This window comes from Danio rerio, chromosome 20 (assembly GCF_049306965.1).
Source record: "Danio rerio strain Tuebingen ecotype United States chromosome 20, GRCz12tu, whole genome shotgun sequence".
Lineage (NCBI taxonomy): Eukaryota > Metazoa > Chordata > Actinopteri > Cypriniformes > Danionidae > Danio > Danio rerio.
The window spans coordinates 9,249,609-9,266,183 of record NC_133195.1 but is presented as its reverse complement, the minus strand read 5'-3'; the positions used below and the strand labels follow the sequence as shown (position 1 = coordinate 9,266,183).

At 36.2% G+C, this 16,575-nt stretch overlaps 2 protein-coding genes across 3 annotated transcripts in view; both read left to right on the top strand.

Moving 5' to 3' along the window:
• The window catches only part of mysm1 (Myb-like, SWIRM and MPN domains 1), a 30,207-nt gene extending 22,238 nt beyond the window's left edge, over nt 1–7,969 (top strand). Inside the window, 4 exon segments of one of the 2 annotated variants that reach the window (NM_001164029.1) lie at nt 2,095–2,227; nt 2,440–2,545; nt 5,180–5,237; nt 6,465–7,969. In NM_001164029.1, the coding sequence (NP_001157501.1) occupies nt 2,095–2,227; nt 2,440–2,545; nt 5,180–5,237; nt 6,465–6,785 (618 nt within the window). In that variant the 3' untranslated portion in view covers nt 6,786–7,969. 2 annotated transcript variants of the gene reach the window in all.
• Nucleotides 7,970–9,100: 1,131 nt separating this feature from the next.
• Nucleotides 9,101–16,575, top strand: part of oma1 (OMA1 zinc metallopeptidase) — a 34,980-nt gene continuing 27,505 nt past the window's right edge. The window contains 4 exon segments of the mRNA NM_001423841.1: nt 9,101–9,887; nt 12,726–12,954; nt 14,313–14,486; nt 15,435–15,542. Coding sequence (NP_001410770.1) covers nt 9,472–9,887; nt 12,726–12,954; nt 14,313–14,486; nt 15,435–15,542 — 927 coding nt within the window. The 5' untranslated portion in view covers nt 9,101–9,471.

Below are 16,575 nucleotides of genomic sequence, written 5' to 3'. Positions count from 1 at the left end.
TCAATAATGGTACCCACATATTTGTAGTTCTCAACACATTCTACTTTTAGACCCCTGATAATAGTCACCTCAGCTGCTGTATAATTCATTCTACAATCAATTATCATGTCTTTAGTTTTTGTTGCATTAAATTTTAGATTAGACTCCTCACAGCACTGAATAAAATGATCCACTATGGACTATTTTCATCTTTTTGGAGGAGGCTTACAATCACAGTGCTGTCTGCATATTTCAAAATAAATGTACTCTGACACATGTATGCGTACAGAATTAATAAAAGTGGGGACAACACACACCTCTGGGGTGATCCGGTGAATGAGCACAGGCTTTCTGACAGGGAACCATTTAATCAAACTCTTTGTGTTGTATTGGTTAAAAAAGTCTAAAATCCAGCCAACAAGATTGTTACTTAGGGTGCTTTCACACCTACACTTTTGTTTTCGGAACGTGTCTCGTTTGCCCAGTTAGCGCGGTTCGTTTGGCATATGTGAACAGGGCAATCGCGCTCTGTTCCGCGCCAAAGTAATCGCTCCGAGATCGCTTGAATGAGGTGGTCTCAGCTCGATTGAAACGAACCCTGGAGAGGTTCGATTGCAGTGAGAAAGCGATCCGAGCCTGGTTATATCACAGTGTTTTATGGATATGTAATAGGCTTACGGCTATATGAAGAGAGAATTATGAGTAGGGCGGGAAGTTTCGCGAGTCTCCGGATGCCTGCAAACGAGTGATGATCTCCCGGTAATCTCGCGTCTCCCTCCCGGTCCTCAAATAGGCATCGTCGCGCACCCTTCTCACCCCTCCCCACCGCGTCTCTCCTCAGACACGTCGCGCGCTCGCGCACCTTGTCAATCACCACCAAACCACCACCTCTCCTGACAGCTGAGCGGGACTCTGCAAAATAAACCCTGACACTCTGACCAATGTGAGGAGAGTTCACTCGCACGTGACTTGTTTTATCTCTTTTGGTCCAATTGGAAACTTTGCAGTGTGAAAGCGAACCGCTCCAAGAGCAAAGAGCAACAATGTAACATTTGTAATCTCTGTTTCGGAACAACTGAATCGATTCACAGGTGTGAAAGCACCCTTAGGGTGCTTTCACACCTACACTTTTGTTTCGGAACGTGTCTCGTTTGCCCAGTTAGCGCGGTTCGTTTGGCATATGTGAACAGGGCAATCGCGCTCTGTTTCGCGCCAAAGTAATCGCTCCGAGATCGCTTGAATGAGGTGGTCTCGGCTCGATTGAAATAAACCCTGGAGCGGTTCGATTGCAGTGAGAAAGCGATCCGATCCGAGCGCGGTTATATCACTGTGTTTTATGGATATGTAATAGGCTTACGGCTATATGAAGAGAGAATTATGAGTATGGCGGGAAGTTTCGCGAGTCTCCTGATGCCCGCAAATGAGTGATGATCTCCCGGTAATCTCTCGTCTCAATCCCGGTCCTCAAATAGGCATCGTCGCGCACCCTTCTCACCCCTCCCCACCGCATCTCTCCTCAGACACGTCGCGCGCACACCCTGTCAATCACCACCAAACCACCACCTCTCCTGACAGCTTAGCGGGACGCTGCAAAATAAACCCTGACACTCTGACCAATGTAAGAAGAGTTTACTCGCACGTGACTTGTTTTAGCTCTTTTGGTCCGATTAGAAACTTTGCAGTGTGAAAGCGAACCGCCCCAAGAGCAAAGAGCAACAATGTAACAATTGTAATCTCTGTTTCGGAACAACTGAATCGATTCACAGGTGTGAAAGCACCCTCAGTTGAAAGTGATGTAAAAGTCTTTGGATTAAAATCTGAGGATAAATTGTATTAAATCCTTTACATTACGCTTAACAAGCGGATTCAGTCACAATACAAATTCAGTTTTATGTCTAGATTCTGCAATGCTGGCTACTTTTTTTACATTGTGAAAATGTTTCAGATTCAAAATACAGAAATAAGATAATAAAACATCGAAAAAACATAGTGTAACGTGGTTCTTCTCATTTTGTCATTTTTAACCTGTATGAACTTTTTTTTCCACACACATTTTTAAATTACCCTATAACAGTTTTTGAACTAAGACGGTGGTGTTGTTTGTTTTAATCGCAGAGTTATTTCTCTCGAGGAGGTGCTCCGTTTATCGGAATGATCGTCAGCCCTTATAACCCCAGTAACTCCTCCCCTCAGTCTCAGTCCACCTGTCTGCTGGTCCAGGAGGAGCCCGGACCCTCAGGATCTCACAGTATGTCAATGACTTACAGCTGCTTCAACACTTATTTCACCAGGTTATCTGTGTTCTGTAAATGTTTAATAGTCTTTGTGGAAAGAGTCGTAACTGCTGAAGAATAGATGAGCAGATGTGTAAATAATAAAAGAAGGTCAGCAAAAGCTCCAGTTGAATTTGAATCAGTCTGTATTATGTGTGTGAATATAAGTGGATTATTTGTGTTTTAGAGTTTCCCTATCAGTTCAACATGCAGTGTTCAGCCGAGCCTCCTGATTGGTCAGAAGTGATGAGAAGAGCAGAATGGGTGGTGTTCAAATACAGGCTGTGTCATGGGTAAGTTGTGTGTTTGATGTAGAAGAAATAAATACATGTAAATATGACTATAAAGTAAAAAATAAATAAATAAAAAAAATAAAAACAGGCTGCATGATATTAAAGGCAACATTTTTTTTTATTACTGCTTAGTTCTGTTGTTAGGGGCAATGTGTGTATATAATAATAGTTTAATGTGGTATGTTTCTAACTTTGTTTTATACATATATAAGGAAAGAGTTCTAAGACCACTTGAAAATTCTTAGTTTCTCTGGAATTACAGGATTTATTAAGTAAAATGTTCATATTTCTTTTATTTTATAAGTAAAGGATAATGTACATCTAGCCGGTTGTTCTTACGGAATAAAGGCCAACAGGCTTATTAGGGCTTTAATCTGCAAAAACAAACTAGCTGGATGTACATTATCCTGCTTAGTACACAGGTGCTTGCCCCAAAAGTAAATAGTTAGACACAAAACATTGATCTGAGCTGTAATAATTTACTAGCACCTTTGTTTGAACTCCTTAAAAATGTCTCAAATGGCTGAACGCAGCATAAACTATCCTACCTATATCATCATTCAGTTGGAAGATTGCACAAGAATAGCAGCATGACAGATGATGATGTGTATATACATCTAAATATGTATATTAATATATACACTTCAGTTAAGATGATTTGTAGTACCCAGATGATACTGTGTTATTGGTTTCAGTTAGTTGTCTGGGAATTACATACCATAGAATGTTGTTGTTGACCGATTAGAATCAAGTATTTTAGACAGCTATGTAATACAGGTTTAATAACATTTGTTCCCAATTATTTATTATATTTATAAACACACGGGATGCCACGGTTCTCAATATAATAGTGAACCGTACGGTACGACCTCCATGGTTCAATACGCACTTGTAAATTGCAGTTCTCTCGGTTTTGCGTTTAAATAATTTCTGTGCATTTATCTCCCCGAATTGACTGTGTGGCTCTTAATCCATGAGCTGAGATGCGGAAACTCCTCTCCGCAAGTAAATATCCAATCACTATGCTCTAAAGTTAGGGGCGCTTGACTATCATTCCACACTTTAACATTGTGAGCGGCGGTGAAGTGAGGCTGAGGCAACAAATCTGCGGTGTGAGGACATTTCGGTTTTGCCGGTAATGCCAATAAAAAAAAAAAAAAAAAAAAACAGTGAACGGAAAATAACTGTGTGCAAGTGTTGTTTTACACGTATAACCATGACTGCACATCTGTAGCGCCATCACCCAGCAATATCACTGTCTGAAGGCAGAGTAGCAGAGAAGGTAATAAAGTCCTCCAAATAGCAACAATCCCTCGCTGAATCTACCCAACTGGTTCTGAGAGACACATAAAAATAAAAAAAGGCAGTGCGGGTGTTTATTGCTAAAGATTTGCAACCGTTTTCAGTGATTGGAGATACAGGCTTTTGTCATTTTATAAAAGCACTCGACCCGCGTTACAGACTACAGTCTCCTATTTTTTCAGCACTGAGATAATTAAGATGGTTTATTTATGTTTACTTAAGTACAAATATGTTTATTTGAAATGGCCAATTTCTCTTTATTAACTTCACATGTATGTTTATTTTCAAAGTGTAGGGTTTTATGTGTTTCCCAGTTTGCACTTGGGCCTCCAGCGGCTGTGAGATTTCAGTGTTAATTTTTTGATACAATACAATAGGAACTAGTGTACTTTTCTTGGTTTTTAAGTAAAACAAAATGAGTATTTCAATAAATCGTTTTTATTTTTCTCTCCTTAATAACTTACTGTTCCTATTGCCTATAGAATAAAAAAAAACACGTGTCAAGTCATGAGAACCGAAAACCGTGTTAAAAAACCGAGGTATGTATTGAACCGTGAGCTAACTGTATTGTTGCATCCCTAATATATATATATATATATATATATATATATATATATATATATATATATATATATATATATATATATATATATATATATATATATAATTGTTTTTAAAATTTACTATTTTTTCAGAAAATACATTTTTGCCGTGATTGAAAAATCACCAAATATTGATTCTGAAATCTTGAAAATAAAATCTTCTGAAGCTACAACAATAGTATTGTTCTGTCTAAAATGTAATGTAAACCAGTGATTTTTAACCAGAGTTGAAATGAATTGTTTCCAAGTTCCAAAAAATAAGTGCAGTTTCATTAAGTGAGTGGCTGACTGTAGTATTGGTAACCTAGCAACCAGTCCAAAACCACCTCAAGCGAGCATAAAAAAATTATGATATTTTTATATGAAATTTGACGTTTCCATCTGTCGTTTCTCATATTAACACAGGCTGATGCCAACCTAACTTAACTTCTGTAATAAATATTCAACATCATTGATCAATTACATTTAATAATATATACAGAAATACAAAAAACATTATTTATCATTTTTGTCTCATTTCACATAATTTTACAGTATTATTAATAGAACAAATGTAGCCTTGGTTAGAATGTGTGTTGTGTTTTAAAACCATTTTTAAAAATCTTACCAGCCACATTATAGGATGAGATTTTTTCAATACATGATATTATACATGATAATATAAAATGTCCACCATTTGTCCACAGCTTGCTTACCACTGACGTATGTTCATTATTTTTCATTCTTTCAGGAGTGTACCAATGGACAGGCTTTTTCGAAGAGATTCTTCACTGACTTGCCTGGAGAAGGTAAAGTTTCTAATTCATTTTTGACAAACCGGCTAATTAAATTGCTTGAATATGAAGAAAGAGTGATATGTAAAAGTTTCAAAGATGTTCTAAAGATGATAGCATGAGACCATGAGCGAAATCCTACAAAAACTGAATACTTATACTAATGGTTTACAGTGAATAATTCAATGAATGCTAAAATAGTTTACATATTTATTTGTTACTTTTTTCTGCAAATTAAAAGGCATTTTCTCTAGCATTGGGAATCGTCAGGTATTTTATTAGCATAAAATATTAACTAAAAATTTATATTTTGAAGTTAGTCAATATGATTCCTTTTTGTGTGTCTCAGTCCACATCACAGTCACATTTTAGGATGCTGTTCAATTTATGATGGTAGTAATATTATTATTGAGTAACACTTTCCATTAGTTAATGTTAATGTACTAACTAACATGAACCAACAGCGAACAACATATTTATAACAGTGTTTATATTTTTGACATGTAGCAAGGCAGAGGGAAAACACACACACAGTAGCGTTGTGTTACAAACAGGTCCCCAGAGGTTGATTTATTTACAAAGTGAGTAACGTGAAACAAGGTAAATACGGTGCTTTTCTTGGGGTAGGTGCTCTGGTGCTCCGGGGAGAAGGTGAAGTAGAGTGAGAGTTTGGGTGCTGGATCGATCAAGAAAAAAAATCCTCAATAGGTTTGAGGAATGGAGAATATGGGTGGGAGATAAACAACTAAAAAACATGGGTGGGCAGTAAACTAGTTATGAACCAGATGCACTCTGATTTCTAAATTGCATTTTTGTGTGACAGGTGTTTACTCATGTGATGAGTTAGTATGCAAAGTAGGCCAACTGACTTTACAATTGTGAATGGCAGTGTGTTCCTTGTGAAAACAATAGATTTTCTGCATGAAAATTGTGCAAAATGCAGAGAATTGTGTGTAGTGTTTTGAAAAAAAGTGTGTCTTAAACCTGCAATTTGAGTGTAAAGCAGGAATTGTGCTTGTAGTTCAGCAGAATTGGTTCAGGGGGTTGGTGCATCAGTTACATGTTGTAGTCATTGTGTCTGAAGTACAAGTAATTGTGTGTAAACAATTGGAAAAAAACTGTAATTGCTCAGCTAATAAACATTGTACTTTTTGATTTCACACTAACGTTTAGCACAAATAATGCTAATTTTGTGGAATTAAATTGCCAATTTCTTATTTATTTTTTTGTCTCTGTTCACAGATGCTCTTATCAATCCGGACGGTTTTAGAGAGACTCTCAGAAGTGGACATCGAGACTTTTCTGGTACAGCTAGAAAGCTTGTTCAACACACATTTTCTCTCAGAGACCGGCTCTTCCTCTACTCATCTGTATGAAACTGCAACACAGCCTCAGTTACTGTCCTTCCTCTCCTCTGAGCCCATCAGCAGCAGCGCTACAGAGGAGACGTCTGACGGCCACGATGAACCAAATACCACAGGACCTGACAAACTTGAGCAGAGCTGCGTTGAAGAAGAGCATGACGAGACTGTTATGCAGTCTACCAGTGCAGAAACTGTGTAAATGATAACAGCAAAGCTAACAATTTGACCAGAAGAACGTATCAAAAAGAAACCTGTAGAGAAGTATGTATCGCATCGCACAAACTGTATGAAACAATTTTTATAGGTTAAATATTATTTAGTTTTCATAAAAGTTGATTTTAACCACAAAGGTGCATTTTAAAGGTTTTAAAATTTAAATATAAGTTCAACACTCAGTTTTGTAGACCCATTTTGTATTGCAGTTCGATCACAATTGTGCAAGGACGTTTTTATGGATTGAATATTGGAGTAAAGAATTGACTTTTATGACTGGTGAAAGGTTTTCATGGTTCATTTTAGTCACCTTTCAGCATTCGCAGATAAACACTTATAGCTTTTTTGGATAGTAACTAATGGTGGGTATTGGAACTTTTTTTATTTAATATAGATAACTACCAAATATACTTGTAATTGGATTATATTACTGTTTTAAATATGCTCAGTCAAATGAGGTGCTTTTTTAATGGGTTATGTTATTACATCAAATAATTATTCACATTGAATTTACTTGTTTTACCCTACTTGTTTTACATCTAGAAAGCGTTGGCAGCGTTATGTACTGTAATTGAGGTTTAAAAAAAACATATTAATGTTCAAACATGTTATTAGGGGTTCAATTTTTGTAACTAAACCCCATTATTTGAAGCCCTCCTGAGATTTTAGGTCAAAGTTTCAAATAAATGAATAAAAAGTAATACATATGTGTATAAATATGCTTCAAGAAGTTATTAATGAAAATATGTGCTCTCTCTTTAATAAGTAGATGAATCCCACTCTAATAAGTGTGATCAACTTAAAAGGCATCTGATGAAAATCATCTTTAGTAAGCTGTTTGGACAGAACAGTGTGTAGGTATAGTGTGTCCACAGTCATATTGGAGTGATATAAAGACAATAAGTCTCTTTTTAAAATTAAAATAGGATCCAAATCATTACCGTTCTGAGGTCCACCGCAATGTGATGTGGGAGTGCGGTTTCCCCGCCCACTGTATTGATTGACAGCGGCATATTAGCATGTCTCTGTAGTAACATAATCATATCAACAAAACAGGGCATGTGCGAAGCAACTGGCATTAAAAGATCAGTTAAGCTCTCTGTGATCATCAATCATCATCAAATGTGATCAAGAATGAGTTTTACATATTAAAAACATTTTTAAAACGGTGCATGTTTGTAATGATTACAGCAACTTTACCATCTTTATCACCACAGCTTTAATCCAGGTTTGTGGACGCTAAATCAGGATACCCATACAGTGGTAGATATTAACGTGTATCCTGTTACATGTGTGTGCATAAACAGCAAGGTGTGTGTGCATGAATTTTGGAACGACATTGTGTGTGACACATCGGCTCATTAACTCACAATAAATACATCAAATAATCATTGGGAAAGTTCTCACTGTAGTATTTCTCACAAACGTTACGTGAGATCTGCTTCATGTCTGTCACCGTCTCAGTCAGGGGTGGGCAAACTCGGTCATAGAGGACCGGTGTCCTGCGAAGTTTTGCTCCAACACTAATCAAACAAACCTGAACATACTAATCAGTGTCTTCAGGATCACTAGAAATCTGTAAGCAGGTGTGCTTGATTGGAAACACTGGCCCTCCAGGGCCGAGTTTGCTCACCCCTGGTCTAGGTCTATACAGCTTGAATACAACTGGTCTCTGAGCAAGCTGAGAGAGGATCACGTGAGCTCTACTGGTGCTCCTATTGGCTACGTCGCTCAAGAAATTCGCTCTTCATTTGCATAAAGTTTTGAAGAATTCAGCTTTCGCTTGCTGTCGCTTGCGTAGATGGAGGTCGTCAGAAGTCACTTGCTCTTTGTTTTAATGAACGGTTGCTTGTAGTGTGAATGAGGCTTAAGGCACACTCTGACAGGTGCGTGGGAACAGTGGGTGGGGAGGACTAGCATTAAAGGCACAAGCAACAAAAACAGCTACATTGTGTTCAGAGCAGGATATTCTAATGTTCTGAAAGGTCTTATAAATAATCTGATTGGTGTTTTGAGCTGAAACTTTACAGACACATTCTGGAGACACAAAAGACTTATCTTAAATCTTGAAAAACGGGTAAAGTAGGTGCCCTTTAAAAATCGAAATGCTACAACAAAAGTGTAATTAAAAGACTGTAATTAAGCGAAATTGTCAAATGAGCAACGCATCCAAGTATTGACGAAAAGTGTAAAAATAAACACTAACTTGAAGTACAGTCATAGACTTTCAGTCAGTCAAAGACCCTGGCACGATTACTGACAGTCGGAACTCTTGACAGTCGGAACTCTTGTGAGGGGTCGTTGTTCGCACACGGAGTATTTTAAGTGCCGCACCTGAGGAGAGTTTCGAGGACAACAGTACATTGAATGAAGAACTTCTCAAACCAGACAGATATAAACTTTATAAATAATTAATGAGCATAATTATTGCGCTCTAGAGGAGTTAGCCACACTCGAAGTTTTAGCGATCTAATTGAAATGTAACGTCAGTCGATTATAACACTTATGTGGACTTCACATATCAGCACTTGCTTCAAAAGAGTGACATTAGATATATATTGTGTCATTTTATTGCATAATGTAGCCATATGTGCTTACAACTGTGACTTTGCTGGCCACTATAATTAGCAAACAAGATAAAACTTGAAAATTGAGCGTACTGTAGATTCAGAATGCAGCAGACTTGTATTCGCCTTGTCAAACTCGACATGTTGTCCACTTTAACCTCATTAAACAGGTTTCGGACACATTCAGCGATCAGATGCTGCGCACAGAGACTCTTTCACTGCCGTCCGTCACTTTTTATATCTGCTCGGACTTACTTTATAAAGATAGACTCCTCTTCCTTACCAAAGCTAAAAGGATCTGTCAGTTTCTCTGCTTCATGTGTCAGTCTTAGGTCTTCCAGGCTCGGTTTATGTTCAAGTTCATTCAGGACTGGCGCTCCAGCAGCTCTTCGGGCGCCGGTGGTCTTTCAGCGCACGCGCGGCTTCCACACCTCCGGCAGGCGGAGAGCTTTACCTGCTTTACCGCTGCTATGGATGGTGCTGAAGCCCTTGCAGAAGATCATGGCCATCATACTGGGCAGGTGAGTATTTAAAATGGAGCTTTTCAATCATATGTATGACATAACACCATTGAGAATATGAGAATATGCTTAAACGAGAAAGCCTTGTCATTTTAAAATGTTGAAAGGTCCTGTTATGGTGTAAAAATCCAGTTTACGCAAATAGATCTAAAATATTATTTGGGAAATATTTATTTTCATGTAACTTTTTTTTCTCTCTCAACATAATACATAGTTTAGTTCATGTTGACGTGGCCAGTAAACAGAAAAACAAAACAAAAACAAAAACAAAACAAAAGCAGATAATTTTTTTATAGAAAACAAAATATCTCAGGGAGAAAAAGGACACACAAACTCAGTCCAACAAATGGGAAACAAAATGCTCTTTAGCAAGAAGTCTTCTCATTATAATAATAAACTACTCAGTCCAAAAAATGGAAACAAAACCACAAAAGAAAAAGTTGGGGGAGAATGACTTGAAATAGACTGGCCAGTAGAAGCAGTTGGCAGGTGTAATAGTCAGAACTAGGCCAGTGTCCAGTACATACAGAAAGGCTGGGAATGTTGAGAGAGAGTCCTGGAGTCAAGCACAAATAGGTCAACTATTAACAATGAGTTCACCTATGTTTAATGTTGTAGTGTCAGAAGCAAACTACAATCTGTCAATGAATAGCACAAACAGAATAAATAGGGGAGAAATGAGGAGTAATGAACAAAGACTGGTGAAACAAATCAACTAAATGAATGAGAACGTGGAGGTGAAGAGAAACAATCAGAAGCACAAACAAAGGAACATGTGGCTAATAGCAAAACAGATAGAATCAGCTGATCAGCCTGGAGTCCTGACACGTTTATTCAATGATTCATCTAATTTGTAGTTTTTTGTGTCTTTTGTTCTTATTTATTAATATCAATTAAGACTTGTTTAATCAATTCGCTATTTGTTTTCATTATTTTATGATTATTAGAAGATTTAATATTCATTCATGTGTGTGTTTCTTTTATTCCAGTGATGTTTTAAAATCGATCTTAATTATTGTTAAAGTTGTTAATTATTAAACATTTCAGAAGAAAATATTCTTATTTACAGTATATATATATATATATATATATATATATATATATATATATATATATATATATATATATATATATATATATATAGTCAGAATTATTAGCCCCCTTGTTTATTTTTCTCCCCATTTTCTGTTTAATGGAGAGAAGATTTTTTCAACACATTTCTAAACATAATAGTTTTAATAACTAATTTCTGATAAATTATATCTTTTATCTTTGCCATGATGACTGTAAATAATAGTTTACTGAATATTTTTAAGACACTTCTATACAGCTTAAAGTGACATTTAAAGGCTTCACTAGGTTCATTAGGTTAAATAGGCAGGTTAGGATGATTAGGCAAGTTATTGTATAACGATGGTTTGTTCTGTAGACTATCGATAAACCAATTAGCTTAAAGGGGCTAATAATTTTGTCCTTAAAATGGTGTTTAAAAAATTGAAAACTGCTTTTATTCTAGCTGAAATAAAACTAATAAGATTTTCTCCAGAATAAAAAATATTATCAGACACACTGTGAAAATTGCCTTGCTCTGTTAAACATCATTTGGGAAATATTTAAAAAAGAAAAATTAAAAGGAGGCTAATAATTATGACTTCAACTATATGTATGTATGTATGTATGTATGTATGTATGCATGTATGTATGTATATATACCGTTATATATAGGTAATATGATATTGTGAAATGTAAATTTTTTAAATAACAGTTAAATTAAATATTCGTTTAAAATTAAGTCTGATGGCAAAGCTGAATTTTCACCATAAGTTTGCAGTGTCAAATAATAAATTACTTCATAATGCTTACACTGTAAAAATTACTGACTTTCACACACTTGATATGTACAACATGAAGGAATTAAGTTAAATTGAACATAAAACAACTGTCTCTAAAAGAACCTCAAGAATCCTGTTGTTTTAACTCATTTTATATAAGCAGTTTGAACAAACAGTGAATTCCCTTTTTGAATGTATTTGCTGCTTTAAACATTTCTATTTAATCATAAAATTTCTTATTTTATCATAATCTGTGCTGTTAGTACTTTTATAAACACTGTGATGTATTGCTTTCAGCATTCTTTGATAAATAGAAAGTTTGAAAGGGCACCGTTTATTTTAAACAGAAATCTTTTGTAAAAGCGTACACTATCACTGCCTCCTTTGTATGGAGTTATACTTGCACCACAATTCTGTCCTCAAAAAATAATGTTTTGTGCATGCAAGATGACTTGTTGTGTGCAGAATTGTTAATGTATGCACAATAAGTCTATTATTATTATTATTATTATTGTAATGGCGAGGCAGTGGCCATAATAGTGGCCAGGTCGCTGGTTGGAACCTCGGCTCAGTTGGCGTTTCTGTGTGGAGTTTGCATGTTCTCCCTGCGTTCGCGTGGGTTTCCTCCGGGTGCTCAGGTTTCCCCCACAGTCCAAAGACATGTGGTACAGGTGAATTAGGTTGGCTAAATTGTCCGTAGTGTATGAGAGTGTGTGTGTGTGTGGTGGATGTTTCCCAGAGATGGGTTGCGGCTGGAAGGGCATCCGCTGCGTAAAAACTTGCTGGATAAGTTGGCGGTTCATTCCGCTGTGGCAACCCCGGATTAATTAAGGGACTAAGCCGACAAGAAAATGAATGAATATTATTATTATTATTATTATTAGTTTATTTTTACAAAAAAAAAGTATCTTAATTTTAGGTGTAATCATGGATTTTGAGAGTTAGGTGAGGTTAAATAGTACAATCTGTGACTCTGATTTGGTATGTCTCTCTTTTTGTCCTCTAGGAGCATCAGGAAGTGGTGGGTTGCTCTGCCCGCCAATAAAAAGCAGCTTTTTCGTGAGTGGTCGTGGCGTCGGCGCTGGCACTTTTTGGGAGCTGGGACGGGTCTGCTGTTCATGGCCTCTCTCTTATTCTTCACCCACCTGGATGAATCTCCAATTACAGGCAGGACTCGCCTGCTGGTGTTCAGCAGGGAGAACTTCAGAGAACTGGCGCAATTTAATGCAGATGCGGTAAGACCCCAATCACACTTTAGTCATCTCTGTTGTGTATTTTACAAATTGAGTTGTGTTTCTAATATAGTTAAAGTCAGAATTATTAGCCCTCCTGTTTATTTTCTTTCCCCAATTTCTGTTTAACGGAGAGCAGATTTTTTTCAACATTTTTAATCATAATAGTTTTATCAGTCATTTTACCTTTAAGGACATCATTTGTACCATGGGAAACCAAAATGTACCTTTGGTTTTTAAAGCCTGCAGATACAAAATTGTTCCTTCATTAAAGGTACAAATCTGATCCACGAAGGTACCGCCACAGTGACAAGACACTTTGTACCTTAACAGTGTCAAAAATGTTGAACAAACATTTATTTAAAATGCCTTAAATGTTTAGTTTACAATACCTATAGTATATGTTTTACCAGTTGTTTTGTAATATTGTATTATAGAACTTAATGAAATAATAATAAATTAATGTTTATGTTTTTTTCTTTAAGAAATTATTTATAAAATCACTTTGCGTTGCCAGTCATATTTATTTTATTTTCACCTTTTTTTCTGAGAGTGTAGGAGAAGCTCTGATTTCTTAAGGTGGTAGTATGTCAGATATTACAAATAAAATTGTATTTGCTTTCATAAGTTCTAGCATCAGTCTAACTGAATTCTAGCTTTATCACACAGTGAAGGCTTTTATACTAAGATGTATAAGTAAGTGTGTTTTTTGGTGCAAAGTGTGTGCCGTACTCGGTGTCAGTTTGCACATTTTTAAAACAGCTTTTTTTTCAGATATTTGGATATTCAGAAAAAGTTGTAATTGTGCAAAATAAGCAATTAAGAAAAACAATCTTTTTTTTAACTTGGTGTTTTATTTAAAGGACCTGTGGATTTAAAAAAATAGATGTTCATTTAATTCAGTCTGTTAGTTTTAAGGATCTTTATTAGCTTGTGTGCTCCAAAACAGTGGCAAAATTTGTGTTTAGAAAATATAGATCTGATATAAACACCCAAAGCTTGTAGTCATTTCCGTCTAAATCAATCTTTTTTTTTTCACATCACCTCATACTTCAGTTTCTCAATAAATCTTGACCAATTAAATGCTCTCTAGTATGTAACATGCCTTGCCTCTTTGAGACACTTCTCATTGGTTTTTCATTTGATGCACTTGATCTCCATCTCTTTCACTGGCATAGCTGTGATAAAGTGCTATTGGCTTTTCGATGTCCCACCCTGTCTTCAATTTTAAGTTGAGGTTATGTCAAACATTAAATAAAAAAAAATGCAGATGTCAAAGCACGGGACCTGTAAACTAATTCTTTAACTCAATTAGAGTTTGTGGACTCCTGCTTCTCTTTCTCACTCTCATTTTCTCTCAGTTTATGGAGGAGTTTAAGGATTCTCTGATCGCTTCGTCAGACCCCAGGCATAAGGTGGTGGAGCAGGTGGTGCAGATTCTGGCCCAGAGGAATCAGGACATTGCTGAGATTTCAGCCGTCCCCTGGACAGTCCATGTAGTCGACAGCCCGACCATGAATGCATTTGTTTTGCCTGTGAGTCAATTACACAATTTTATTACAGTGTAATGAAACCTTGCCTAAGTCATTATCCTATCAAATAATCTTCTTTTTTAGAAGTTGCATCTTTTATGGCAACTCTGCTGAGAGTATATCTGATTTAATTTAATTTAATTTAATTTAATTTAATTTTATTTTATTTTATTTTATTTTATTTTATTTTATTTTATTTTATTTTATTTTATTTTAATTTAATTTAATTTAAGTTAAGTTAAGTTAATTTAATCCTAAATTTATTTACTTTTTTGGCTTAGTCCCTTTATTAATCTGAGGCCGCCACAGCGGAATAAACCGCCAACTTATACAGCATATGTTTTACGCAGCGGATGCCCTTCCGGCTGCAACCCATCTCTGGGAAACATTCATACACACTTATACACTATGGACAATTTAGCCTACCCAATTCACCTGTACCGCATGTATTTGGACTGTGGGGGAAACCGGAGCACCCTGAGGAAACCCACATGAACATGGGGAGAACATGCAAACTCCACACAGAAACGCCAGCTGACCCAGCCCAGGCTGGAACCAGCGACCTTCTTGCTGTGAGGCGACAGCACTACCTACTGTACCACTGCGTTGCCTAATTTAATTTAATTTAATTTAATTTAAGTTTATTTTATTTTATTTTATTTTATTTTATTTTATTTTTCAAACCAAACTTAAATAATGAAGATGTAAAGTGTAATTGGGAAATACAGTGAAAATTTCCAAAGCAAAACCTGCAATATATGTGAAAAATAATTACAATTTCACTGGAGGGCAGTCTTCAGCTGTATGTGAACAAATCTTTATATATTTAAAACTCAATACAAAGAGAGCAAAGAATGTTCGTAATTCACAGCAGATGATTGATACCGATTACTAGAGGAGAAAATTGATCATTTCACAGCTGGTTTGTGTGTGTGTGTGTGTGTCTGTCAGAACGGAGAGATCTTCGTCTTCACAGGAATGCTGAATGCTGTAACTGACATCCATCAGCTGACCTTTATACTGGGACACGAGATGGCTCACGCTCTGATTGGCCATGCAGTAAGTCCCGCCCCCACACTTAAAAACCCTATTACAATTTTATCAAAACCTATTTTAATTCAGTAATGAATAATGCACAAAGTAAAGCAAGCAAGAACATGGTCATATCTGTAAGTAATTTTTTCTTTAATTTATTTAATTTGATTTTAATTTGCTTCCTCGTTTTGTATGGCTGCATTTCTATTAAAGTGATACATGAGGGCAGCTGTATATCAATATTCTTACCAGACATGTCTTACAGTTAGTTTGTTAAGAAAGAAGGATGCACAACAGAAAGCCCAGTCTGTTGCACAATATTCAATTTCAGTGCGTTTTAGCAGGCTTGGGGAATAACAGATTACATGTAACAACATTATGTAATTAGGATAATTAGTAACTGTAATTTGTAACAGCAGCGTAATCAGATCACAGTTACATTTTGAAAAAAGGCGGAATATCAGCATTATGCGGAGACCCGAAAGGGACGTGATGGTGGAAAAAAAAAATTGGTAGTGATAGAAAATATATATTTTTTAGTTTTTGCGTACCCTCGCAAAACTGTTGTTCCACAAACACTTCCTGTTCACTTTATACTTGTCAACTCTCCTGTTTTTGCAGGGATTCTCCCGTATATTCATCCTATCATTAAGGCCCAATCCCAATTCAACTTTTTAGGCTTTTCCCTTACCCTTACCCCTCGTTTTGGTAGTGGTGTCCCAATTCTCTTAAACTTGAAGGTGGATGGCTAAGGGGATGGGGATAATAGCCCTTCCAACTGAGATTTTTCAAGACCACACTAGAAACCAAGGGGTAGGAAAATTTCCTAGAATACACCAGCCACAACGACAGCATAGCTGCACCCGGATGTAAGGAGATCCACAAATTAGTATTTTTGTCATTATTATGAATTTTTACAACAAACAAGCACATGTTTTAATATATTCATAACTTCATTTGTGTTTTACCGGCATTCTTTAAAAAAAGGGCAAAAATAAAAAAACACAAAATTTCACTATGTATAATGCCTAATCATAACTCCTCTACAGCAGTTCCA